Source organism: Bufo gargarizans, chromosome 10 (assembly GCF_014858855.1).
Source record: "Bufo gargarizans isolate SCDJY-AF-19 chromosome 10, ASM1485885v1, whole genome shotgun sequence".
NCBI lineage: Eukaryota > Metazoa > Chordata > Amphibia > Anura > Bufonidae > Bufo > Bufo gargarizans.
The window spans coordinates 110,093,619-110,119,645 of NC_058089.1; the positions used below are offsets into that span (position 1 = coordinate 110,093,619).

Consider the following 26,027-nt stretch of genomic DNA (forward strand, 5'->3'; position numbering starts at 1 on the left):
AGGGGACACTGCATACGTCAAAGCAAAATGTAAACAGGGCCTTAGTCACTGTGTAATGAACCACCTTGCTCCAAGATGTATCCCTGCAAATGAATGCACTGATCATAATCCGTTTAAAAGGATGGAGACGGCGCTGCCCAGATACAACAAGCGGGTGAGACAGGAAGTGACATCATAGTCCTGGTAATGGCAGTGAATGTGATGCGCCAGGCATGGCTCAATACTGAGATAAGGCTCGATATTAGAAGACAACCCACCCCACCATCATTGATGGACTGGTGTTCAACCATCAAAGTGAACAATTCTGCTAAGCAAGGAAACCTTCAAGGAGCGCTGGGAATCCTTCATGTGATACTACAGATAGCACGCTCCTTACCTGCTGCCTCATTAGGAAGACTTGCTCGTCTTCTGCTGCCACCTCCTTATCATGGACCAGCTGTCGGGAGGAAAGCACATGACACTGAGAAGACTTCTTTCTGACAGTTTTCAGCACTTGGGAAAATACACAGAAGAGGACCCCCTACCTTTCTTATAGGCGGCATTACGATAAAGTCTTCAAAGGCATCTTCAGGTTTGACGCTCGTGAAATTTTCATGCAAAATTCCTATTTTCTTCTCGTTGTCCCAGCCAGCAGGACTAATGAGAGAACCACAGTATAAAGTGTTAACACAGCGTCTGATCGCTGGGGGTCCCACCACTGCCGCCCCAGGTGATCACAAGACTGGGGGCCCGTTCTACCGTCTGAATGGACTGGTGGTCACCCATGCGTGCTGGCTGCTCCACCGCATGGGGGTGCCAGTACTTGTACTCCCTCTGGCAGTCACATACGCCCCATTCAGACAGGAAGCACAGGCCCCCAATTCGGTTATCGGTGAGGGCCCCCATGGTCGGACTCCTACCGACCAGGAGATTAGTTGCCTTAAATCGAACAACCCTTTTACAATAACCACGCAGAAATCTTACATAAACACTGCGTCCTTCTCCACCACCAAGGCAGGCGTGTAAAAGTGGAATCCATAGGTTTTATGGACAATGTACTTGTAGAGCAGGTCCAGGTTCTTCTCTTCTTTCACTGAAGTATAAATTAAGGCTGCTCCATCTGTCCGGATCAATTAAGGGAAACACTGGGCAGAGAATGGCAGACAAACCCCAATCACAGGTATCCAGTGATTCACCAGAAGGGGTGTCCAGAGGTAAACCAGGACTATGTCAGTGGCTCGAGCAAATAATATAACATGGTAAAATGTCCTCTGCTGAACCTTCATACTTGAGAACCCTTAAAGGGGTTCTCCGGGATTTGTACACGGATGGGCCTATCCTCAGATTGGCGGGGGCAGACTCCAGAGATCCACACAGATCAGCTGTTTGAGGTGGCCATGGATAGCAGCGGTCCAACCTTTCACTTGGATGGGACTGAGCTGCGTCTGGACCTCGTGACCGGTGAGCGTGACGTCACTGGCCTAAGGAGGGCCTTTAACGCTCACGGGCATCAGTATGACATTTACAGAAATCCCCTTTAACAGTTTGTTCAGATACAAAGCAGACTTTCCACCACAGAATTGCATGTGGATAATACGCAGTGTATTACAATACCTACAAAGTGCAGGAGGTTCAATAACATTTAATTCACATGGTGCAGAAAAACTTAATTCAGCAGCGGAAATCCCACTGCTGAAAGTCCAGTCAGAATAGTGAGTGCAGCTCTGGAGTATTATACAGGGTGACACTCAGGATCAGTATAGGATAAGTAATGTATGCACACAGTGACTCCACTAGCAGAATAGTGAGTGCAGCTCTGGGGTATAATGCAGGATGTAACTCAGGATCAGTACAGGATAAGTAATGTATGCACACAGTGACTGCACCAGCAGAATAGTGAGTGCAGCTCTGGAGTATAATACAGGAGGTAACTCAGGATCAGTACAGGATAAGTAATGTAATGCATGTATACAGTGACTGCACCAGCAGAATAGTGAGTGCAGCTCTGGAGTATAATACAGGATGTAACTCAGGGTCAGTGCAGGATAAGTAATGTATGTACACAGTGACTGCACCAGCAGAATAGTGAGTGCAGCTCTGGAGTATAATACAGGATGTAACTCAGGATCAGTATAGGATAAGTAAAGCTGCTTATATCTACGTATAAAGTGTAATGTGATATTAAACTGGAAGGTTCCACAAAGTTGGAACCTGTATTGAAATGACTGCCTTAATATATAAAAGCTATAACGGTGGTGTTAGCTGTGACATCTAGATTGGCTGGATGGAAAATGAAGGCTGACGTTAGTGATGGGATACATTGTAGGCAGAACCTCCGGATGTGGGACTGGATGAAGTCAAAATATTCATCTCTGTAGTCGTGCTCCTTCTCCAACACGCTCACCGCGTCACACTGCAAAACACAAGAACGTCCAGGATTACCTGGAAGAAAAGGTCTACAGACGGGACACTGTGCCAAACTGTCACAATGTGAAATAGATATAGATCCATCTACTGTGCTGCTCAATTAATGGTCACTTTGGGCCAAACCCTTCAGGTCTATGACAGAGCCATAAACATTATGTCAGAAATAAAGAGATCTCCAGCTAGAAAGACCACCAAGACCCCCCGTTTGGAGCTGTGGCCAAGCAGTATCCCATGCTCCTCCATTCAAAGTCTGGAGGACCTCTGGAAATAGTCAAGTGCTGTACTCAACTATCTCCAGTACTCTGAATGGAGGGGCTGTTCGCATGCTCGACCGCAGCTCTCATTATCAGTGGGGGTCCCCGCAGTCAGACCGCCATCGATCATACGCTTAGATTTCTGGCCAACCCCTTCAAGTCTACAACAGGTTTATGGACATTAAAGGTTGTCCAACTTTTTTTCAGAGCTCACAGAGTGGCCGGACCCACGGTGGTGATCATACCTACTGGGTCATGTGCCACACGGGTGACACCTCACCGCTGCACCAAGTGATTGGCTGGAGCGGCCATGTGCCCCCATCAGCAGGATGTTGATGTGATCAGACTCAGGAGCTGGTAGAGCCAGGGTTGGAGCGATAGAGCCGGGGACCAGGTAAGTATGATCACCACTATGGGTCCGGCCACTCTGTGGGGTCTGAAAAAAAGGTAGAGAACCTCTTTAATTCAGAAATATGGAGCTATCCACATTTATATGGAAAAGTCCGGGGGCCCATTGATTCTGCTGATGACAGGACTCCATTGTAATAAACCAATCACATGACTGCTTCCTAAATTAATTACTTTCCACGCAAAATATCAGCATATCCTAAAGTAGTCACATTCACTCATCTGATCTGATGTTATGTCTAAGGGCCCTCCGCCCACATGATATAGATTTTGGGGAGCCCAGTCACATACTCTGCATTGGACCCAGGAGCTTTAAGTCACGTCTCTGCGTTACCTCTCCAGTGTTGTGAACCTCCACTTGGCACAACTGACCTTAGTGCAAACCACCAGCACAGGAATGCCGAGATTGTGAGTGAGAATATTGTCTCCGAGCGGCAGAATCACATTCTCATCCTCTGCGCCTGATGCCGTAGGAGCTCTTCTCTGCGGGGAGCCCGAGGACGCGTCTTCTGGTTCCAAATATTCTTGGAAATCTTTTATGACTGCAAAAAGAATCACAAAAAAAGAAATAAATAAAAAAAAGTGTTAAAAAAATATAATATTGCCTTTAAATTACTGGGTGACACCCACTGCCGTGCAAATAGGAGTTGTCACACACCTTTCCAGACCCCCTGAGCGGCATCTACAGAGCTACACCATTAAGAGAAAGATACAGTTCGTCCCACAACCTTTCTGCCAGTCTACACCAGGGGTCAGCAACCTTCTGTGAAACTACAACTCCCGTCATGCACACTCGCTCAGGTTGAATGGAGTATTCTGGAAGTTAGTGCCGCAGGTTGCTGATCCCTGGTCAACACTGTTATTCTTGCATTCTATTCTCAAACAAGCAAGATCATAAACAACAGCAAATCAGGCCTCTCTCATAAAGTGCATGCAGACAGCGGATCATGGGAACAGCCCCGGAGAGACTTCCAGGAAGGAAGGAAGAGATGCTTCCCCTTTAAGAAATGCAAATAAGTCCCCAGTGCATTTGTGCAATTAGCATGTCCGCACAATGAAGACATTCACAGGGGACCCGTGTGTTCTAGAAACCATCAGCGATGGACAAAAGCGGACCCAGCACTGCGCAGAAGACAAGACAGCTCATTGTGAAGATGGATAGGGCAGGTGTCCCCGTCTCTGCACCCGCAGCCATCTTCATGTCCAGGATATCACACATATAGATGAGCGGATATAGGAGCCGGCGGTCTCACTGTGCACTTGCCAATGCAGATGTATGAGCAGCACTGTGCATGGATCCTGCTCCAATTAATGGGATCCATGTGCGATACTCGCCAGGTGTCATACAGCTACGACTGTACCACTGCCCAGCATGCAGCAGCTTCTCTCCACGGGCAGGAGAGGGTGTCTGGACAGACCCTTTAAATCCTTGCATTAAAAAAAATTATTTTTTGCAAACCTACGCCTGCTCATAGCAGAACTATGCCTTTCATTTCCTGACCGTAGAACAAACCAAAATACAAGAGGCGTTCACCTTTCAATAAATGTGGCACAAACCACGCCAGCTAGCTTCAATTTTAGACGGGCACACAAAACACCACTCTTAAAGGGCACCTGTTTGCACCTATGACACTGGCTGACCTATTACATGTGCACTTGGCAGCTGAAGACATCTGTGTTGGCCCCATGTTCATATGTGCCCGCATTGCTGAGAAAAAGGTTTTAATATATGCAAATGAGCTTCTAGGAGCAACGGGGGCGGTGCTGTTACACCTAGAGGCTCTGCACACTTTGCAACTGCTGCGCCCTCTGCACTTTAATTGACAGGGCCAGGCACAATGATGTTTACACTGCCTGATCTCATCAAAGTGCAGAGGGTGCGGCAGTTGCAGAGAGAGGAGAGCCTCTAGGTGTAACGGTAACGCCCCCGTTGCTCCTAGAGGCTAATTTGCGTATATTAAACCTAATGTTTCTCATCAATCAGGGCACATATGAACATGGGACCAACACAGATGTGTTCAGCTGCCAAGTGCAGGTCAGCCAGTGTCATAGGTACAAATCTGCTGACAGATGCCCTTACCAAAATATAAAGTTAACCCTTATTGCTGGGTTGCGCATGTACCAATCTGTGGGCATCCAACAGGTGACAGGTCGAGCATGCATGCCTCCACTCCACTATTTGTTTTCTATGGGACTGCTGGAGACGGCCGAGTACATTGCTCAGCTTTCTTGAGCAGTCCCATTCAGAAGGAAGGGAGCAGTAGAGTGCAAGCTTCACTGCCACACCATTCATTCAAGAGAATTGGGACCCCTGTTGTTGTGATCAGTGAGAGCCCCCACTGACTGGATACATATCCCCAATGCCAGGGATCAGCCACCTCCGGCCCTCCAGCTGTTCTGAAACTACAACTCCTAGAATCCTCTTTCCACTTCTCTGGGAGTTACAAGAACAGCCAAGTGTACATGCTGGGAGTTGTAGTCTCACAGCAGCTGGAGTGACGAAGGTTGCCGATCCCTGCCCTACCCAGTGGATGGGAAATAAGTTTCTATTTTGGATCTTTGCAGGTCAACATCTCTGCTTGCCATTATTGAATGGAAAGCACTGAAAACATGACAATAACATGTGAGAACACACGGCTATGCCAATCCTGCTCCCCAGCTTTCCCAGACTCCTGAGTGACAAGGACTGATACTTACTGGTCAGGGGGTGCACGCCGAGCCTCGCTCATGGTTAAATACCGACCACGATGAGGGAACGCATGTATTTATAAGTGACATTCTCCCGGCCTGAAGCCGAGGGTTTGGAAATAAATTGGTTGGGGCTGGACGCGCGGCCGCAGCGCCACGACACCCAGGGACAATATGAAGATGAAACCAGCTTACTCTGGGAGGAGGGAACGAGCTCAGCACATGCCACAGACAAACAGACGAGTGTTTGCCCAGCGCAGAGACGTGCGGCGACTCCTGGAAAATCAATATTTGCTGGGAAATGACTTCTTCTTCTGACATCTTAATATGTGTCACTTAGGGATTTATAGGAGCGAGAAGAAAGGAAGTAACCTGGGCATCAAATGGGATATTACGGCTAATTAAAGGGACGATAAAAAAAAAAGTTTGGATTCTGTCCCTTATAATCCAAAAATCTTACCGTAATTAAAGGAAAACCCTCTGTTACAGGCGGCATCTACAGGTATTTTGTTCCCTAGACTGTCCCCAGCGCAGGTGAATGGGAAAGAGGGGGGGGGGGGAATAAAATTTTTTAAAAATAGGCGGTGCTTATTCTGCCTTGGCTATGAGATATAATCAGGGTGACAGCAAGCGGTGCTGCGAGGATTACTGTTAGGCCTCATGCACATGACCGTTGTTTTGGTCCGCATCCGAGCCGCAGTTTTTACGGCTTGGATGCGGGCCCATCCACTTCAATGGGGTCGCAAAAGATGCGGACAGCACTCCGTGTGCTGTTCGCATCCGTTGCTCCGTTCCGTGTTCCGCCCAAAAAATATAACCTGTCCTATTCTTGTCCATTTTGCAGACAATAGGCAGTTATATCAATGGCTGTCCGTGCCGTTCCGCAAATTGCAGAACGTACACGGACGCCATCCGTGTTTTGCGGATCCGCATTTTGCGGACTGCAAAACACATCGGTCGTCATGAGGCCTTAATTGCACCTGCACTTGCTGGTTCGGCCTGATAAGTACATGCGCTACCCTGCAATTAGCGGTAATTCACATACGGATACTGCAGCCGGACCACGCGATGTACGGGCACCAAAGAGCACCTGTCAGCAGGATCAACCCTATGGAAACAACGAGATTTTTGTATAACTTACCAGTAAAATCTCTTTCTCGCTCTTTCCTTGGGGGACACAGAAGACCTTGGGTATAGCTCATCTCCATAGGAGGCGTGACACTAAGTGAAGACTGTTAAGCCCCTCCTCCACAGCTATACCCTCAGCCTGGAGAGAGAGACTGACAGTTGCGTGTCCAAGTAGTGAAAAAAGGCAAAGTCCAAAAATGGAACCAACAAGCCAACTACCCAACGGGTAAAACAACTCGGAAACCGTGTAAAGAAAAAACAAGAATGGGTGGGTGCTGTGTCCCCCAAGGAAAGAGCGAGAAAGAGATTTTACTGGTAAGTTATACAAAAATCTCGTTTTCTCGCCCAGTTTCCTTGGGGGACACAGAAGACCTTGGGACGTTCAATAGCAGTCCAAGAGGGGAGGGACCACAGCACCAAGGCGAAGCACCCGAAGGCATCAAGAAACCACCGCCTGCAGACCAGGCGGCCCAAGGCAGCAGCCGCCGAAGCCCGAGCATGCACCTCGAATAACTCGGTAAGGAGGAGTGCCAGGAAGACAGTGACCGCCTTGCAAAAAAGGAGGCACCGACCGCTCTGGTGAAAGGAACGGTAACACCAAAAGCATAACCCAGCCCCTGGTGCGGCAACCACAGCAATAGCTACTCTGAGAAAGCGGAGGAAAGGCACCTTTGGAGGCCGCCAACCCCGTGCGCGGACCTCCAGAAACACAAGAGACCGAACGTCGACAAGAGTCGGAGATCTCCAAGTACAAACTGTAAAGGCCCAAACAACTTCCAACCGGTGAAGTGTCCGTTCCCGGGGAAGACAAACACCACCTTCAGAAGGAAGGAAAAGACGGGATGGAGAACAGCCCCGTCCCGAGGAAAGACATAAGACTCGGAACAAGACGGGTCGCCACTCAGACACCCGTCAGACACGATGGCTACGGAAACACAACCGTACAGGACAGAAGGAGTAGAGAGAACCTCTGTAACGGCTCCAAGGGAAAGACTGGAGCGCCAAGAGCCCAGTATGTAGTCCCCAGGGCGGTACCGGAGGGCCGTACAAAGGAAACCAAGAGCCGCTGCAAGGAAGGAGGTCATGACAGGCCCAGAGGGCTGGGGAATGCTGAAAGAGGAAGGACAGCGCCGACACTCGACATGCCAAGCAACAGAGTCCCAGTCCCAGGTCCAGGCCGGACTGGAGAAAGACAGAACCATGGAGAAAGAATGTCAGAGTGGGGGAACCCCAGCTTCCCACAGAACCCCAGGCAAAAAAACCCTAAGTCCTACAACAGACCCTGGACAAAGCACAGCCAGGAGCGACGACTAGCGTGCCCGCTGGAACCGCTTGGGCGAGCGGGAGAAAACCCAATGTGATCAGGCGCAGACCAGCAACATGGGCCGAAGGGTCGGCAAACCGATCCCGTCGCCCCCGAGCAACGTTGTCCCGCATCCACCCGGAGTGGGGTAGCATTAGGACAGACGGAAGGAACTGAAAGGGTCCACCCATCATCAGACAGACGCCAGGACCCAACAGGCTAAATTCCATGTCGACGCAGTCACCAAGGAAGGTGTTCTACAGTCTCGGCGCGGGAGATCTAAGGACAATCTCGACCGAAAGGTAGTCCTCCCAGGTACCGAGAAGGTAAGTTCACAGCAGGATCATTACCCAGAACGGAAAAACGCAATCTGCACCCAGCGAGAGGACAGAACGCGGTAGACCCGTAAACAGCTAGTACTGCCAGTGAGAATGAGGGAGACGGTATGAGACCACAAGGAACACCGGAACCATCCAAGTGAACAACCATGCGCTCCCCAGAGGCAGAAGCCACAATCGGAGTGATATGCCCCGAGCGGGAGACAAAACAGAGCCGGCGAGAAAAGCAATCGAGACAGAGGCCGGCAAAACACCCTCCAATCGAAAGGAGGAGTGGGCAACAGGGAAGCCATAGGACAGCTCAAGAGCAGAACCCCCGCTACTCTGTGAAACGTCCAGCTCACCACCTCGCAGAAGGCGAACACCCTGAAGAACCCACGGTGGAGGTCCTTCGGACCTGGGAAATTGAGCACCCAAGAGAAGCTGGGTGACCTTCCCGAGAAGAGCGTCCCGAACCTGGTAGCAGATCACACTGAAGCGCAGAAGGCGCCAATAGGAAGGACACATACCACACTGCATCCGAAGAGGAGAAATTGGTAGTAGGCGAGGGAACCGTAGTCCCGCCAGAGTCAATGTAGAATCCGAGGGGCGCTGCGAACAGCACTCTTGACCATGTGACCGCTTACGCAGGGAAGCAATGCTGCGGGAGGACGAATGGGTACGCCTCTAGGAACCACAAACACAACCCAGGTGAAAGAGCCCACTAACATGGTGGACACCGTCACAACGGGACCGCAATATACAATCCAAACTAGAGAACGAGTACCACCCAGCTCAGTGCAGTAGACGGCAAGTAGGGCCCATCCGGAACAGGTGGATAGAATGATCTCTTCAGAGCGTGCAAGGCCAGCGGCAAGGAAGGGAGGTACACGTTCGAGCAGCCCCGAAAGCAGTGAGAAGGCCAACCACCTACAGGAGGAAAAGGCATACACGGCCCAAACAACGCACAGAACGTCCGCTCACTGCAAAACGTCACTCAGCGAAGAGGGACAGTCACAGAGTCCCAGTATCCACAGAAGAGCAAAGTGCAACCGAAAGGGGAGTTCGCACAAGACTAGTACGGCATGCGACCGAACGCAAGTAGTCCACCCAGAAAAGGGGGAATGTACCTGGCAAACACCGCAGTCGGCAAGAGTGCAAGGCCCGCCCCAACAAGGGGGGCGACGCCCAAGGCCAGTACCCACTTCAGAGAAGCAGGACATACCACATTCCGCCTAGACGGGGGTCATGCACATGGCCGCACGGTATCCAACAGGAATGTAGAAGGTCCACCTAGTGAAAGGGGGACATGCACAGGGTTATCCTAGCATCAAATGATTGTGCAATAATCCACCCAACACCAAATTTCGTGAGAGTGCAACTACTCCGCCAATGAATGGGGACAAGTACCAGTTCAGCACAGACAAGGACAGCTGTGAATCACGTGAGCGTGCAAAAGTCCGCCCATGGAACGAGGGGCGGTCATGCACAAGGCCAGTACCGTATCCAATGGGAGTGCAAGCATTCCACCCCTGTCAGAGGCCATCGTATCCGGCGAGAGTGCAGGATGCCGCCCCGAAGGGGGGGGGGGGGGGGGGACATGCACATGGTCAGCATCGCAACCAGGGAGAGTGCGAGCACACCGCCAAGGATGGGGATCATGCACAAGGCCAGCAATGTGCTGGTGAGAGAACAACCCCAGTCAGCGAGAGTGTATGTATGCCGCCCGCGGCAAGGAGGCATGCCCATGGCCGGCAGCGAATCCAGTGAGAGTGCAGCACACCGCCCACGGAAGGGGGGGGGGGGGGGGTCATGCACATGGCTGAAAACGGATCCAGCGAGAGCGCAAGCACCCCGCCATGGAAGGGGGTCATGCACATGGCCAGCAACTTACCGGCGAGAGAAACAACCCCAGTCAGTGAGAGTGTATATATGCCGCCTGAGGGAAGGATGCCTACCCAAGATCGGCAGTGAAGCCAATGAGAGTGCAGCATACCGCCAATGGAAGGTGGTCATGCACATGGCCGGTAGTGAATCCAATCCAGCGATAGTACTGCGTCCTGCCTGCGGAAGGTGGTCATGTACCTGGCCAGCACCGCACACGGTGAGAGTACAGTATTCCGCCAATGGAAGGGGGTCATGCACATGGCCGGCAGCGAATCCAGTGAGAGTGCAGCACTCCGCCTATGGAAGGAAGCCATGCACATGGCCGGCAGCGAATCCAGGGAAAGTGCAGCGTTCCGCCTATGGAAGGGGGTCGTGCACATGGCCGGCAGCGGACCCAGTGAGGGTGCAGCACTCCGCCTATGGAAGGAGGTCATGCACATGGCCGGCAGCGAATCCAGGGAAAGTGCAGCGTTCCGCCTAAGGAAGGGGGTCGTGCACATGGCCGGCAGCGGACCCAGTGAGGGCGCAGCACTCCGCCTATGGAAGGAGGTCATGCACATGGCCGGCAGCGAATCCAGGGAAAGTGCAGCGTTCCGCCTATGGAAGGGGGTCGTGCACATGGCCCGCACCGAATCTGGTGAGGGCGCAGTAATCCGCCTAAGGGGGTCATGCACAAGGCCAGCCCGCAGCCAGGGAGAGTGCCGTATCCAACCTAGGAAGGAGGGTCATGGCAGGTACCACAACTGGAGAGGGTGACGAATTCTGCCTATAAAGGAGAACAGGCACCTAGCCAGAGCCGCAGCAAGGGAGTGCTACATGCCGCTCATGGAAGGGGGGGGGGGCATGCATACAGGCAGCACTACTGAGATGAGACTGCCGCGTCCTGCGCAGCCCACAAGAAACTACTCCGTTATCCTTCCATTCCTTATAATGGTAACACAGCCTCCCTGAGGCAGGCAGGGGGACACCATACAGGGGCACAGGCTCTCTGAGGAAAGGAGGGCCAGCCAAACAGTCCCATTGGGAGCCGGCCAGTAGCCAAGGGGTTAAAGGATCCGGCCTGGGGGCGATGCTGCGATCCCCTGGGGGCGGGGGGACCTCCAGGCGGGAAGAATTCGCGCCTGGAGAAGATCCCGCCCCCTCCAACAGAGGCCGGAATTTTGCGGCCTAGTAGGCCGAGAAGCCGGGGCCTAAATTTTTGCGGCGCCCGAGGCCGCACAGTGTTCAATGTACCGGCCGGGACCCGAGCCAGAGTGGCGCATTACACACCGGGCGCGGGAGCCCACCCCGCGGCCGGAAGATTCAGGGGCACGGATGGAGCGCCGAAACTGCGGCCCAGCAGGCCGCGAGGCCTGGGCCAGAATTTGTGACGCCCGGCCGACCGGAATGCAATGACGGTCGGCCGGGGCCAGTTAGAGCATCGCTCAGAAGTCCCATGCGCGGGCCGGAAGAGTCAGGGGCCCGGAAAGTTGTGCCGGAGGTGCGGCCCAGCAGGCCTAAAAACCTGTGCCAAAATTTGCAGCGCCCGGCCGGATTGTACATGCCGGCCACAGGAGCCCACCCCGCGGACCGGAGGCGAGGCCTTACACCCCTGCAGTCAGGAACGGGCCCCAGGCCCTGAACAGCGCACCTGGTAAGGAATGGGGGGCCAGATAGGGAGCCGCTGGGACGAAGAGCTGGCACTCTATGACAAGCGCCCTGAGTGCAAGGCCTAATGCACAGAGATGAATGAGCAACCGCGGCACGATCCGGCCCTCAGGTGACCGGACGCCGCCCCCCCAAGGGAAGAAGGGGGGCAATGCGGCTGAACCTATTCTGATGGAGGTCAGAAGGGGAGGAGAGGGAGCAGGGAACAGCCGCCCTGCAGCACCCAGAGGCCCCAGTATGGGGGTCCAGCACGCAGGAGAAAGGGGGGGGGGACGTAGGGCTGGAGAAGCCTCTCTCTTACCACAGCCGTCTTCACCCTCTGTCAGTTCCAGCAGGGTCGCCCCTTCAGCTTCTGGCACCGTAGTGGCAGGACGCTGGAAGAGGGACTTGGCGTGCGGGCGACCCTTGCGCTGGCGGGATGCAGGGGAGCTGGGCTGCCCTGGTCCTCCTTGCCTTCTGTGGGGGAGGCAGCAGTGCGGGAGACCGGCACTGGCGCAGCTCGACCCCGGGAGAAACAGAGAGGTCTAGTGCGACTCTGTTGTCCCTTGTATGATCTGGAACAAAAATAAAATAAAAATAAAAAATAAAAATTTAAACAAGGAGAAAAGAGCCCTGCAGAGCAGGGAGTGTCTTGCCTCCTTGGACACTAAGCAAAAACTGGCAGTCTCTCTCTCCAGGCTGAGGGTATAGCTGTGGAGGAGGGGCTTAACAGTCTTCACTTAGTGTCACGCCTCCTATGGAGATGAGCTATACCCAAGGTCTTCTGTGTCCCCCAAGGAAACTGGGCGAGAAAAACTTATTTCTCATGAATTTGTACCAAGACAGGTTTCACAAGACAGGTAGCAGCGTAATTGGCAGGATCAACCCTATCAGGGACTAGGGCTGAACCTACTGACGGGTGCTCTTCAAAGCCATGCACTGAACACTGAAGGTTCCTAATGAATGACGGCAAGCAGAGATCTTGAAAACCGAAAAAATAATATACCGGTAACTTTTCAATATAGAAAAAATATATATAAAATGGACATTTTTGTTCCTGGAACAGCCCTTTAAGACTCACCTCTCTGATCAACCCCAGGCAAAGATGAAGGTAACAGGACCTCTCTCTCTCTCCAGGAGTCTAATATTTTGCTTTCTCTTATTTCCAGTTCATGTCCCTTTAATAAATGTAGAACTCATAAAAAAGCTAATATACAGCTGAAAAAATTTCAGAAGAAACTCAAGTGAGCCAATTATTTTATGCCAAAAATAGGATAAAAAATAAATAAAAATTGGCTTCAGACAAGAGCCCCAGGAAGGAAATCAAATCTACAGCGGCCAAGTCCGACGTAGTCCGGGAAATGTTCCTATATGTGTAAATCTAGAGTGAAAATGAACATTCGGCAAAATTCTTGTAAAGAAAACCACTTTAAAAGGGGGTTTGTGGTGACAACAAGAACTGTGTATCTGACCTATGAGGCGATACGGACATTACAGAGAGGGGATCCCTGCTTGGGAGCCCCCTCTATTGGCAAGAATGGAGTGAGATGCTCAGTACTATCACCTCCCATACTGGCAGACTGACCACCATGGAAAACCATATTTACAGCACAGGTGGGTATGCTGGGAGTTGTAGTGTTGCCAGAGGATATACTCCACTCGCTGTAGTCCAGTTTCTAGTCGTCAAGTGACAAGTGATAATTTTCCAGTGGAAACGAATAAGGCTCCTGCACCCTACCGGCAATGCTGCTTGGCAATTGCTTAGCGTCAATGCACTTCTATAATGAATGAAACTTCTATGCAAATATTATAAAGCATCTGACTGTCTCCAGATGAAAACCATCTGCACCACATGCTGCACCAGACGTCTGTACACCGGCCCGCGGGAATGTTCCTCCTGTATGGATCAACATGGTGACTGCCAAACTATGTGCGAGGTGCACCCAGCGTGTGAACACCCGAGGAAGCCTCTGCCCCGCCCAAACATAGAGGCAGGGACGTCAGAGGAATGGTTAGGCTACTTTTACACTAGCGCTTTTTTTCCTGGATCCGGCAGGGTTCAGCAAAAACGCTTCCATTCTGATAATACAACCGCATGCATCCGTTCAGAACAGATCGGGTTGTATTATCTGTAACATAGCCAGGACGGATCCGTCATGAACTCCATTGAAAGTCAGTGGGGGACGGATCCGTTTTCTATTGTGTCAGAGAAAACGGATCCATCCCCATTGACTTGAATTGTGGGTCATGACGGATCCCTTGGATGCCTTGGTCAACTGCAACCATGGCATCTGAGGCAGCTTTCCCTGGAGCACCGAGCTCCCGTGGCCCAAACAGCTCTGCCACGCAGCGATTGGATAAGCCGTGGGCTCTCTGTAGTGGCCTCTGTCCTTCTGAAGGATCCAGGGCTACAACAGCAGTAGTTCCCTATGGAGCCCTGCCATAGGGACATCATAGAACTCCCATAGGCTACAATGGTAATTCATTGCAGTCTATGGGAGAAGTGATCAGATGATTGCATATTAACGTCCCGTAGGGGGATTTAAAGAAAGTTTAAAATTTTTTTTTTTTTTTACCAGCCTTCCACTACATTATATGCAATATAAAATGGTGCCATTAGAAAGTACAACTTGTTTCGCAAATAAACAAGCCCTCATACGGTAGGTGAACGGGGAAAAAAAAACAAAAAAAAAAAAACTTGGCTCTGGAAAGGCAGGGAATAAAATATAAAAAGATGAAAATGGAAAATCCTCTGGTCAGGAAAGGGTTAAAGGGATATTCCCACCTTGGACATTTATAGCATATCCACAGCATATGCCCTAAATGTCTGATAGATGCAGGTCCAACACCTTTGTGCAGAAGTGCGGACCACTGACAAGCTCGCCGATGAGACCCCTGCTCCAGGTGGAGAATGAATGAGACGGTGGGAGAGCGCTCAGCTGCGGGACAGATGAGGCTACCGCTCCGTGCATTCTCCACCTGGTGTTATCGGGACCCTCATTCTACACATATGAGTGGGATCCACATAGATCAGACATTAGTGACATGTCCTGTGCATTTCTCTTAAAACATCCGAGCTGGGAACGCCCCTTTAAGGCCCGAGACAATGCACAGTAGCTGAAAATAGTTCAGCTTTCGTTTAGGTCAAAAGAAAACTATCGGGTTGCACTGAAAAGGAATATTTGCACCGGTAACTTTACCTCCTTTTGTAAACAGCAGAGACTATGTTCCCGCCAAGACAAAGTTTCCCACTCGAATGTCTTAGTTCCCTCTTCTCTTCTCCAGAACAAAACCCATCAACACCCATTTACTGTACGCTCTGCCAGGGAGGACAGCATATGGGGGGCTGCGGTACTTTGTCCACTGCATCCTACACTATCAATATCCCCAATATATTACACCCCCATCCGCTCCACTGGACAGCAGCCAAGACCGAAAACCACTCCCTCTTCAAAACATCACAAACCCTAAGGGGTATTCCCTCAAGATAGGTCATCAATATCAGAAAGGTGGGGCTCCGACTCCGCTGTTGGAAGAGAACGCAGCGCTTCTGTGAGCACGGCCTTCCCTTCATTGTTTTCCTGCTTGCTGTCAACATCACAAGCACGAGCAGTGCGATTACAACTGTTCTGCCCCATTCACTGCAATGATAAGGAGATATTATGCTCCGTCTGCTCCTTCCTACTGAAGTGAATGGGATGGAGGAAGTGTAATTACGCTACTCATCGCTGCAACGTCAATGGCGAGCTGGTACGAGCTCTGCGCTCTCTTCAAACGGCTGATCAGCGGGCGTGCCCCGCCGATCTGATATTGATGACCCCTTCCATGTAGGAAACAGGCCGACCCCTTTAAGTGCTTAAAACACATTAAGGGTGGCATTCATACCGGTACACCCCAGGAAGATTTCCTGGCACACAACTCGAGGAAGCCTCCCACATACACCACTGTAGAGGCATTCATCACTTTAAAAAACGTATACCGCACAGTATATGTTGCTTTTACTGGAAGCTGCTGCATAGAATAGTATACCCGACTATGCTATTTTATACAGATGAAAAGATATACCTGCATATACATCAAAAGCAGGGTGAATGTACCTTGAGCCTGTATGCAAGGTTTTGTTGAGCGCACTTCAAATTCTGTCGTCTTTGCTTGTTACTACTTTTGGGACATGGCGGTATAGCCCCTACCTACCCAACCCCCATCAATACATCCTGTGATGGTATATGGAGGCACGGTCCTCACTCTGCTGGCATCCCTGCATTACATGGGTGTGCGGCTCCGGTGATGAGAAATGAACCATGGAAGGTTCCTGGCAGCAGGATCCATCATCATCAGCCAGACACTGGTGGACCCATAACTATAAAAGTGAAGGAACCTTGTTCTCTGCCTCGTGCAGGAGTTATGTGAACGGCTTATTAACCCCAAGGTACAAGGAACTTGCTTGTATAATGTCCAAACCCTTCCCTTTGACACTTACTCTTCTGTTCCAGGTCTCTCATCTCCTCGGGTGGAATCTTCAGCTTGTCTATGTGCTCCCGTAAGACGCTGGCCCACTTCAGCAGCGACTCCATTATCGTCCACGGCCTGGACATGTCTCCCACAAACACAGCCAGCGTGTCCTGGATCGTGTCGGCGGACAGGGCGAATCTTAAAAGGCCTTTGTGGTACAAGTCACCGTCCAAGATCCAGACGTTGCAGCGTGTATGATCTGAAGGCAAAATTAGTAAAGACGGTCATATATATATATATATATATATATATACACACACGTGAGGAACGGGTCCACAACTGCATGTATCAGGTGGACCAAACTTCTGGAAATCTGAGTGACAACTGCTCAGAGGCCATAAAGACCACTCACTAGTACTGATGCAGACCTATGCTAGTGAGGCACAAGATTTAACATGCCTCATATACCTCCGTAGAGTGGCTAGCGAGCTGAAGAGATGCAATCTCTGGGATCTTGATCGCTGCGTTTGCTTTCTACCACAATTGGCATTTCCTCAGCAGATCATGTACAGATCCTGGTCTTTACACAAGAATTAGCTCATAGCAATGAGCTGGATCCCACAGCGAAAGCACGCATCGTTTTTGGACAATATCAACCATAATTTGTCACGCGGCTGCTGCTTGGCCGTAAATAGCTGGCAACCGAGAGATGGCAAGCCACGTACCGCGGGCTGCAAATAGTCTGGCTCACTAAAATAGAACCCGATGCTTCTAGATTATGCAAAAGAGCGTCTGCGCAGACAGATAATAGAGACGTCTACAGCGCAGTCACTGAATAGACTAAACGCACAGAACACAGAAAATACGGGTAAAGAAAAGCAAACAGAGTCGTCACCTCCCTCTACCTTTCACCCTCTCGGCTCATTACACATAAAACAACAGGATTATGGCAGGCTGTGACCTATTCAAGACACTTTGTCACACCGAGACCGGCAATGTGTCATCTTCTTAAAGGGTCACGGTACCTCAATGCTTTCTAACCTACCACTTAAGGTCATCTGTCAGCAGCTTTGTATCTATGACACTGGCTGACCTGTTACATGTGAGCTTGGCAGCTGAAGGCATCTGTGTTGGTCCCATGTTCATATGTGCCCGCATTGCTGAGAAACATGATGCTTTATTATATGCAAATGAGCCTCTAGGAGCAACGGGGGCGTCGCCATTACACCTAGAGGCTCTGCTCTCTCTGAATGAACATCATCACACCTGGCCCTGTCAAAGTGCAGAGGGCACAGCACCAGCAGAGACAGCAGATACTCTAGGTGTAACAGTAACGCCCCTGTTGCTCCTAGAGGCTCATTTGCATATATTAAACCATCATTTTTCTCAGCAATGCGGCACATATATGAACATGGGACTAACACAGATGCCTCCAGCTGCCAAGCGCACAGGTAACAGGTCAGCCAGTGTCATAGGTACAAACCTGCTGACATCAAGAACCTGATTAAAACTGTCGGACTTTAGGCGTGTGCTAATGTCAGCTGAAGCTAACGGTCTTTGTCCCTTCTCTCTCTTTATTTTATGTAAATGAGGCTCAAGATGCAATGGCGGTGTTGCCCCTACTCCTAGAGACTCCATTCTCCCTCCTCATCATGTTGATTGATAGGACGATATGAATGCTACCTGGCCCTGTCAATCAAAATAAGAAGGGAGTGGCCAGAGGAGGGAGAACTCAGCCTCTAGGAGCAGGGACAACACCCCCATTGCTTCTAGAGACTCATTTGCATAAAAGTTGATTTTTCACAAAAACGGAGGCACATAGAAAGAAGGGCCAAAGAGTGTTTGCTTCAGCTGACATTAGCACATGTCTATAGTCAGCCAGTTTAATAACCATGCTCCTGCTGACAAGCCCTTTAAATTCTCAGTCCCTATCTTTTGTCTCTAGGGAGTTACCATCCACAGAGATGCAATATGACTCGACTGCATCATGCAATATGTAGTGAAGAAAATGACGCCTCTGTGGATGTAACTTCCATAGGATAATACGCTCATGTGACCTCTGTATATTACTGTATGTGATATACTGTAATCCTCATCCTCCTGTACTGCCTGGCTCTGAGCACTGAGACAAATAGTGCCAATCCCAGTTGTCTGACCTTTGCTCAAAAGATCCTAAAATACGTGAACAGGCTGTAGTTTATATTTGTTTCTACAGATGAGGCTATAGGTGGCCATACACCTAAGTAGTCATGCACAAGGACAGTATGGCGGCACATGGAGTCCCAGCGAGTCTGTACGATAGAGCTGTGGGTAAGCCATGTGCTGCCCTATAGTGCCCTCTGTTTCCCTAGAATACCGTTATAATGCATAACGCATGAAAAGACAATAGGGGGACAGATTTTCAGCAATTTACACTTTCAACCTGACACCACAAATCACTGACATCGCTTAAAACAAATGCATTCTGTAAATCAGTGGTCTCCAATGTGCAGTTCAGGGCATGCTGGGAGTTGTAGTTAAGCAACCACCTCTGTAAAACCATGGATGATTCATTATGGCTGGGGGTGGGATGAAATGAATAGGGAAGCATTACTTCCCTCTGCAGAAAAGCCTCAACTAGGAGTCTGAAGTCCTCGTCCGCTGCAACCATCACAGTCCACGGCTTGATTTATGTGTAAAGAAGAATTCTGCACTATGCTTCGTTTTTTCAATGTTATATCAGTTTCAGGATCTCTGCTTGCTGTCAGTGGCCAGAAACATTCTGGTTTATATTCAAAACCTTTCCTGCATATAAAGACTGCCTGTATCTTGTAACAAGCCTAGTAACTGTATAAGCAGGAAGTGATTGGGACAGGCTTCGGCCTCTGAAAGTAAAAAAGAATGTTTCTGGCCACTGACAGCAAGCATGCAAGATGTTCAAGGGCAAAGTATATTAGTAAATGATCAAATGATCCAGCTCCATAGCACGTTTCTCCCCCAAAAAGTGGACACTGAACACAAAGTGTCAGCCACCGGTCCTTAAGGGTGCATTCACACAACCGTAAGTGTTTTGTGGTCTGCAAATTGCGGATCCGCACAACACGGGTAACGGCCGTGTGCATTCTGCAATTTACGGACCGCACATGGCCAGCGCTATATAGAGAATGCCTAAGCTTGTCCGCGGTTGCAGGCAAGAATAGGACATGCTCCATCTTTTTGCGGGGCCACGGAACAACGGATGCGGACATCACACGGTGTGCTGTCCGCATCTTTTGAGGCCCTATTGAAATGAATGAGTCCGCACCCATTGTGCAAATTTGTGGAACAAATACGGATCCATTTATACGGTCGTGTGAATGCACCCTTAAGGCGATTTTCCAGGAATTAATTATTGGTGGCCTATCCTCAAGAAGAGTCATCAAGATCGGATTGTGGGGGTCCAACGCCTGAGACCCCTGCCAATCTGTTTCTTGAAGAGGCTGTAATGCTTGGACATACGGTGCGGCCTCTTCATGGTATACTAAGCGCAGCACGGCGGTGTCTGAACGGGACTGAGCTGCACAATGGCAGTTACTGATGGATGTGATGTCACAAGCCAAGGAAGAGGACCCAAAGCTTGCCCCTTCCTACAGCTGACCAGCAGGGGACAGACCCCCACCGATCAGATGCTGATCATAGGTCATCAATATTTAACTCCTAAACAAGCCGTGTCCATCTGATGGGCGCTGTGGGCTATTACTCACCGTCTCTGTCCTCATCGTGAATGCTCAGATACAAATATTCCAGGCCTCGCCCTTTCTTGTTGTGCTCCGCTCCTTGTAGTTTTGCCATAAGGGTTGTCTTTCCCGATCCATCTTCCCCTGCACAGACCAAAAGTGCAAATGAGATCGATGCAGGAACAGAGAATAGCTCACCAATCATGGGAAAATGGTTGTGCGATGAGCTCCCTGGTTCTATTACCCAAAAAGGTGCCACATGCATACTGGCCCTTGCCACAACACAGCATAGTGTCATAATGCGGGTTACCCCTGCTGGGAAATTGCCCACATACAGATGACCCCTTTACACTGGCCCAGATAACCGCTAAGGACTGTTTGTAGGGGCGCTTGTTAGAGATTATCTGCTGGTGTAAAGATACCACCAATTACCTGGTGAACGAGCGAAACACTAGTTTATTGGGTAATAAGATGTTTGTGCGGGCACCTAAATCATCGTTTGCCAGTCCTGCCGGCAGACAATGATTCTGTATGGGCCGAGCTATGGCATTAGTGATCGCTGCTCTCCATACTGTGGAGGACATGGTCTCCTTCACTGACAAGCAGGAGATTGTTGGGAAGGAAAGCTTACCTAAAGGGGTCTTTAGTCACAGCCTTAGGGGCTATTCACACAAACGTATGCGTTTTCTGGTCGGCAAATCGTGGATCCGCAGATTACGGACACAGTCCATGTGCATTCCTCACTAACAATGCCAATTCTTTTCCGACAAATGGATAATAATAGGATACGGACATGTTCTATCTTTTTTAAAGGGGCAAAGGAATGGACGCACGGATGCAGACAGCACACAGTGTGCTGTCCGCATTTTTTAGGTCCATAAATACGGATCGGACGCATACCAAAAATACGGTCATATGAATAGCAGCGCCTTACTCCTATTTTTTCTGTTATTGTATTGATTTCACCATCCGCTAAGGTTACCCCGCAGCTAATCAATGGATCGGTGAATTATTACAGCTGTAGGCAAACATCTCCACGCCGGCGCAACAGGAGCTCCGGGACACCACATCTCTTCATTCAACTGTCCGCCTATGCTGGGAGTAGTAGTTCTGCAATGACCGGAGAGCCATAGTTTGGAAATCTCTGCACTAGCCCAACTGTCTGGGCCAGCCATGGCACCGTGTATGGAGAACGACACCCTGCTTCTCCAAACTCTCTGCTGTAATCCACATCACCAGCGAGACGTCTCCCGGCGTATACATCTTACCCCGAAATCACGAATATCACACTTCTGTTAAAAAGACAGGATGGGAATGATTGCAGGACAGCACTCACCAAACAGGAGGATATTTTTCCCACTGGGCAGCTTGTTCCGTGCCCTGGTAGAAACATCGCTGAGGATAGACGACCTACAAAGGACAGAAAGATGGGTTAAAGTTTGTGATGAGCGGCTCTTAATGGAGCTGAGGAGGACGGGAGCCGCAGGAATAGAGGACGATTTACTACAGGAACGTACAATAGGAACCAATCAACCTACTCAAACATTAACCGGATAGAAGCTCCTTGTGTCCCTTTAAATGTGGGGGTCATATTTTATTAATGAGCCCCGCTCTATCCGCAGTGCATCCCCCCCCGGCTCGCTGCTGATGGATAATAACAACGCATCCTGCGCTTTAACCTGTGCGGTAAAACCGAAGGGATAGCGAGACGACGGCAGCGGGCTGTTAACATATCACTAGAAGACGCTTACATTTAGGGTCCATTCACACGTCCGTTGTGTATTGCGGATCCGCAATACCCCGTGCCGCACATGGCCGGCACTAAATAGAAAAGTCCTATTCTTGAATACGACATGCTCTATTTTTTTGCGGAGCTGCGGACCGGAAGATCGGGGGCCGCGTTGCGGAAATGTGGAGAGCACATAGTGTGTTCTCCGCATCCATTCCGTCCCCTTAGAGAATGAATGGGTCCGCACAATTGCGGAACGGATGCGGCCCACACTTGCGGACGTGTGAACGGACCCTTATACTGGATTTGAGCGCATATTCTGAGCCATAATCCGCATGAAACTGCAGCAAATCGGCATCCTGTGGTTTCCAATGGGAATCTATGTTCCTGTTCATGTGTGCAAAACCCGCGCAGTAGCGGAGCGGATTCCCCATGTGTAATTTATCCTGAATAGTGTGGTCGGGCACATACGTAACCACTGCTCCACTCAAAAACCTTCTGACTGGTGGGGGTCCCAGCCATCTGGGATATGTATTACATGTTTTATCCCTTTAAGATGCATTGGGCAGAAGAGGTGTCATCCCCTATTACACCTTTATGGCTTACCCACCCCTCTTTCGATAACTCCTATAGACATCGATAGAGGGGCGGTTTAGGAGGCCCTGTCCTCCTGATGGGCGTGTGGGTCCCACTGGCGGCATACATGTGTAAAAATGGAAATAATCCTTTAAAATGGGATGTCTCAGGAAGACAACCGCCGCCCTGGGGATAGACTGATGGCTGCGGGTCCGGCTCCTGGAGATCAGCTGTTAACCCTCAAAAAAAAATTAGGTTGGCATGCATGTAGCATTATATACCGACCATTGGGTATGGACCGGGGCCACCAGAGCCGGAGGCCCTCTTACTTCGGGAATCCTAGATCTGGTTCATAAAGTGGGATCTCCTTAAAGGGGTTATCCCATCTTAGACAATGGGGGCATATCGCAAGGATATGCCCCCATTGTCTGATAGGTGCGGGTCCCACCTCTGGGACCCGCACCTACAACGAGAACGGAGCCGGGGAGAGTTGTGGCTGGAGGACCCCGAGTTTCCCAGGGTCCGACCACCACCAGGCACAGCTCCCCGCCTCCCCCATTGAAGTGAATGGGAGCGCACCGCACATGCGCGGCCAACGTTCCCATTCATTTCTATGGGGCCGACGGAAATAGCCGAGCCAGCGCTCGGCTATTTTCGGCGGCTCCATAGAAATGAACGGAGGGCGGCTGCGCATGCGCAGTGCGCCCTCCTCCACTTTCTCTGCTCCGTTCTCCTTGTAGGTGCGGGTCCCAGCGGTGGGACCTGCACCTATCAGACAATGGGGGCATATCCTTGCGATATGCCCCCATTGTCTAAGATGGGATAACCCCTTTAAGGAGACCAGCTGTGTATAGAGGACTTTACAATCCTCCAAGGGAGAATAATATGCAATTATGAGGTACCTCTGAAGGAAAGAGAACCGTCTCGCTAGCGCCACCTTTTCACAAGCCTTGGGACAGGACAAGGGAAAATAGCCAAGTCATATCATCCGAAGACAGCTATTTTGGAATGCTTGCCCCTCATCAGTACGGAGTAGGACCAAGGCACTGACGAGGAGCAACCCAAAACCGCTGCCTTCTGATGGATATTTGGGCTTTGCTATAGTCCCAAGGCTTGTGAAAAAGTTGGCTTTTGACTCCGGGGAGCCACTTCCACAAGGTGGCGATAGCGAGGCGGCTCCCTTTCCTCAGGAGGAATCTCAATTTGTTAAAAATTCCATCCCGCCGTTTACCAGGGGCCACCATGACTATTCACAGAGGTTGTCACCCAGCTTTCCTAGAATCTGGTCTGTCCGGTCTGGCAGCAGTGGACACACAGCCGATCTGCTGCTCAGGACGCTGGGCGACAACCCCTGTGGGTGCTGTAATCACGGCTACACTGGTAGTCAGGAGGAAGGCGTCACAGACAAGGACGACCCAAGGATTTTCTGTGGGAATAAGCTGCACAACTCTTACTCACAGACGCCATAAAATCCTAATGACAGAAGCGGCTTCGCAGGGTGTGGTGCTCCCCAAGGTAGGAAGGATTAGCGCTCAGAGCGGCTCACGAAATATCAGAGAGGAGAATGCAGGCTGGGAGGGGATCTTAAAGGGGTTGTCCAGGAATAGAAAGGCAGGGCAGCTTCTGGTGTTGCAGCTCAGCTTCATTGCAATATGTCTGATCTGCGATACCATACACCGCCTGGGAAACTCTTTTAGAGACCGTCTGAACAACCCCTTTAAGTGCAACGCACAGAGCAACTAAAAATGTATAAATCTAACATCGTGATGAGAGGATGCGTCTGCTGGAGTAAAAAGTAACAATTCTGCAGCATCTTTCCGCTGCCGTCCATCTTTTATTCCACCTGGAAATGTATGAAACACATACAGAAGCGTGTGCCCCTCTACAGCGGTGAAGGGACTGACAAACGATGGCGCTGCCCATGTATTTATGCACTTCCAGGAGGTATAAGAGAGGAATGTCCTCACAATGCAGGAAAGCTGCGCCTGTATTCCGGTCACTGTATGGGAAACATAAGGCAACATTCATATTTGATTGGTGGGAATCCAACACCCTCAGCTCAAGCACTGGAACTGCACAGCGCCACCCAGCGTATAGTGGACAGAGCTGGTAACTGCAGCACGCTTCCCATTCACTTCAGTTGGGGCAGCGCTGCAGCAACCGACATCATGCACTACATTACATACAGCGCCGGAGATACTGCTGATCAGCGGGGTCCGGGGTGTCAGACCCCACAGATCAGATATTGAAGGAAAACCCCTTGAAGCCCCTGTGCCTGCCACCAAAACAAACCCATCCAGGTGAACGGAGACGATTTCCAGCTGCACTCCCAGTAGGTGCAGTCAGAGCCTTCTGGGAGTGGTAGTTGAGATAATCAAAAGACAATAAACCAGGGATCAGCAACCGCCATCACTCCGGCTGCTGTGACACTATAACTCCCAACATGCCCACGTTGTAACTTCCAAAGAAGTGAAGGCAGCATGCTGGGAGTTGTAGTTTCAGAACAGCTGGATGACAGATCCTATAACCCAATCAGACACGCGGGAACCGCGACCCATTATTTAGAATTAGTGTTGAGCGAACTTGTGTTTTAAGTTCGGCGTCTAAAGTTCGGGTTATCGAAGAATCGCGTTATGGATTCCGCTACCCTGGACCATAACGGAATTTAGAATCCATCGAACTTTAGACGCCAAACTTGAAACACAAGTTCGCTCAACACTAATTAGAATTTTCTTTTTTTTTTTACAATTTGCTGCGAGTAAATGAGACGTTTTACGAAACCAACGTAACGCGCCATTTATATTACATCATAGAGACAGGAAATACAACTACAGAGACCTGTGCCCATCCTGAGTGACGTCATGCACCAGTTAATGGAGAACTACAAGTCCCAGAAAGCCAAGCTGGGACTACAACCCCCAGCATGTACTGTACTTCCAGCGAGCCTATCACAGTCCTGAGTGACATTATGCACGCCCGACCAACCATGACTTACCAACTAAAGGAGAACTACAAGCCCCAGAATGCCCCCTCCCCATCATCAGCCACAACTATCCTAGCGCCCGTCTACACACGCCATATCCCATCCGCTACCGCAGCGTCCTCCTCACCATAAACTCTGCCCCTCGTCTTCTTCGCCCCCCACTCCCGGTGCCTCCCCCCGGTCAGCACCCAGCAGCTTCCTCTCCGCCGCCATCTTGCCACTGCGGCCACCACAAAGAATGACATCACCCGGTACTCTTTGGAGGACCCACCCAGGAGGTGCCCTGTGAGGTGCCTGAGACGAGAAGGAAAGGTTTCCGCTCCAGTGATCATAGAAAGCGTCAGGGCGTTAGACTAGAAATCCCGGTAAGACCCGGTGATGCGTGATGAGAAGAAATAGAGAGCCGTCTTGTATCAGGCAGTAATGGGACAGCCCGAGCGTCTGGGTCTTCAGGACAGGGGTGAGGTCAATGCCTGGAGGAGCCGCCCTTTGACCGACGTTGCCATCTGCTGGTGAGACGGTGGTATGACAGGACAAAATGTCAAGGCGAAGATTTCTCAAACTGGTGTAAAGGA

At 50.5% G+C, this 26,027-nt stretch overlaps 1 protein-coding gene across 1 annotated transcript in view; it reads right to left on the reverse strand.

The window, feature by feature from the left end:
- Positions 1 to 25,708, reverse strand: part of DYNC1LI2 (dynein cytoplasmic 1 light intermediate chain 2) — a 32,010-nt gene extending 6,302 nt beyond the window's left edge. The window contains exons 1-9 of the mRNA XM_044269771.1: positions 25,580 to 25,708; positions 21,501 to 21,574; positions 20,192 to 20,308; positions 16,498 to 16,728; positions 3,441 to 3,610; positions 2,299 to 2,392; positions 964 to 1,099; positions 525 to 636; positions 377 to 436 (exon numbers count right to left, since the gene is read on the reverse strand). Of these exons, the coding sequence (XP_044125706.1) occupies positions 377 to 436; positions 525 to 636; positions 964 to 1,099; positions 2,299 to 2,392; positions 3,441 to 3,610; positions 16,498 to 16,728; positions 20,192 to 20,308; positions 21,501 to 21,574; positions 25,580 to 25,665 (1,080 nt within the window). The 5' untranslated portion in view covers positions 25,666 to 25,708. The remainder of the gene's footprint in view (positions 1 to 376; positions 437 to 524; positions 637 to 963; positions 1,100 to 2,298; positions 2,393 to 3,440; positions 3,611 to 16,497; positions 16,729 to 20,191; positions 20,309 to 21,500; positions 21,575 to 25,579) is intronic.
- Between the last annotated feature and the right edge of the window lie 319 nt (positions 25,709 to 26,027).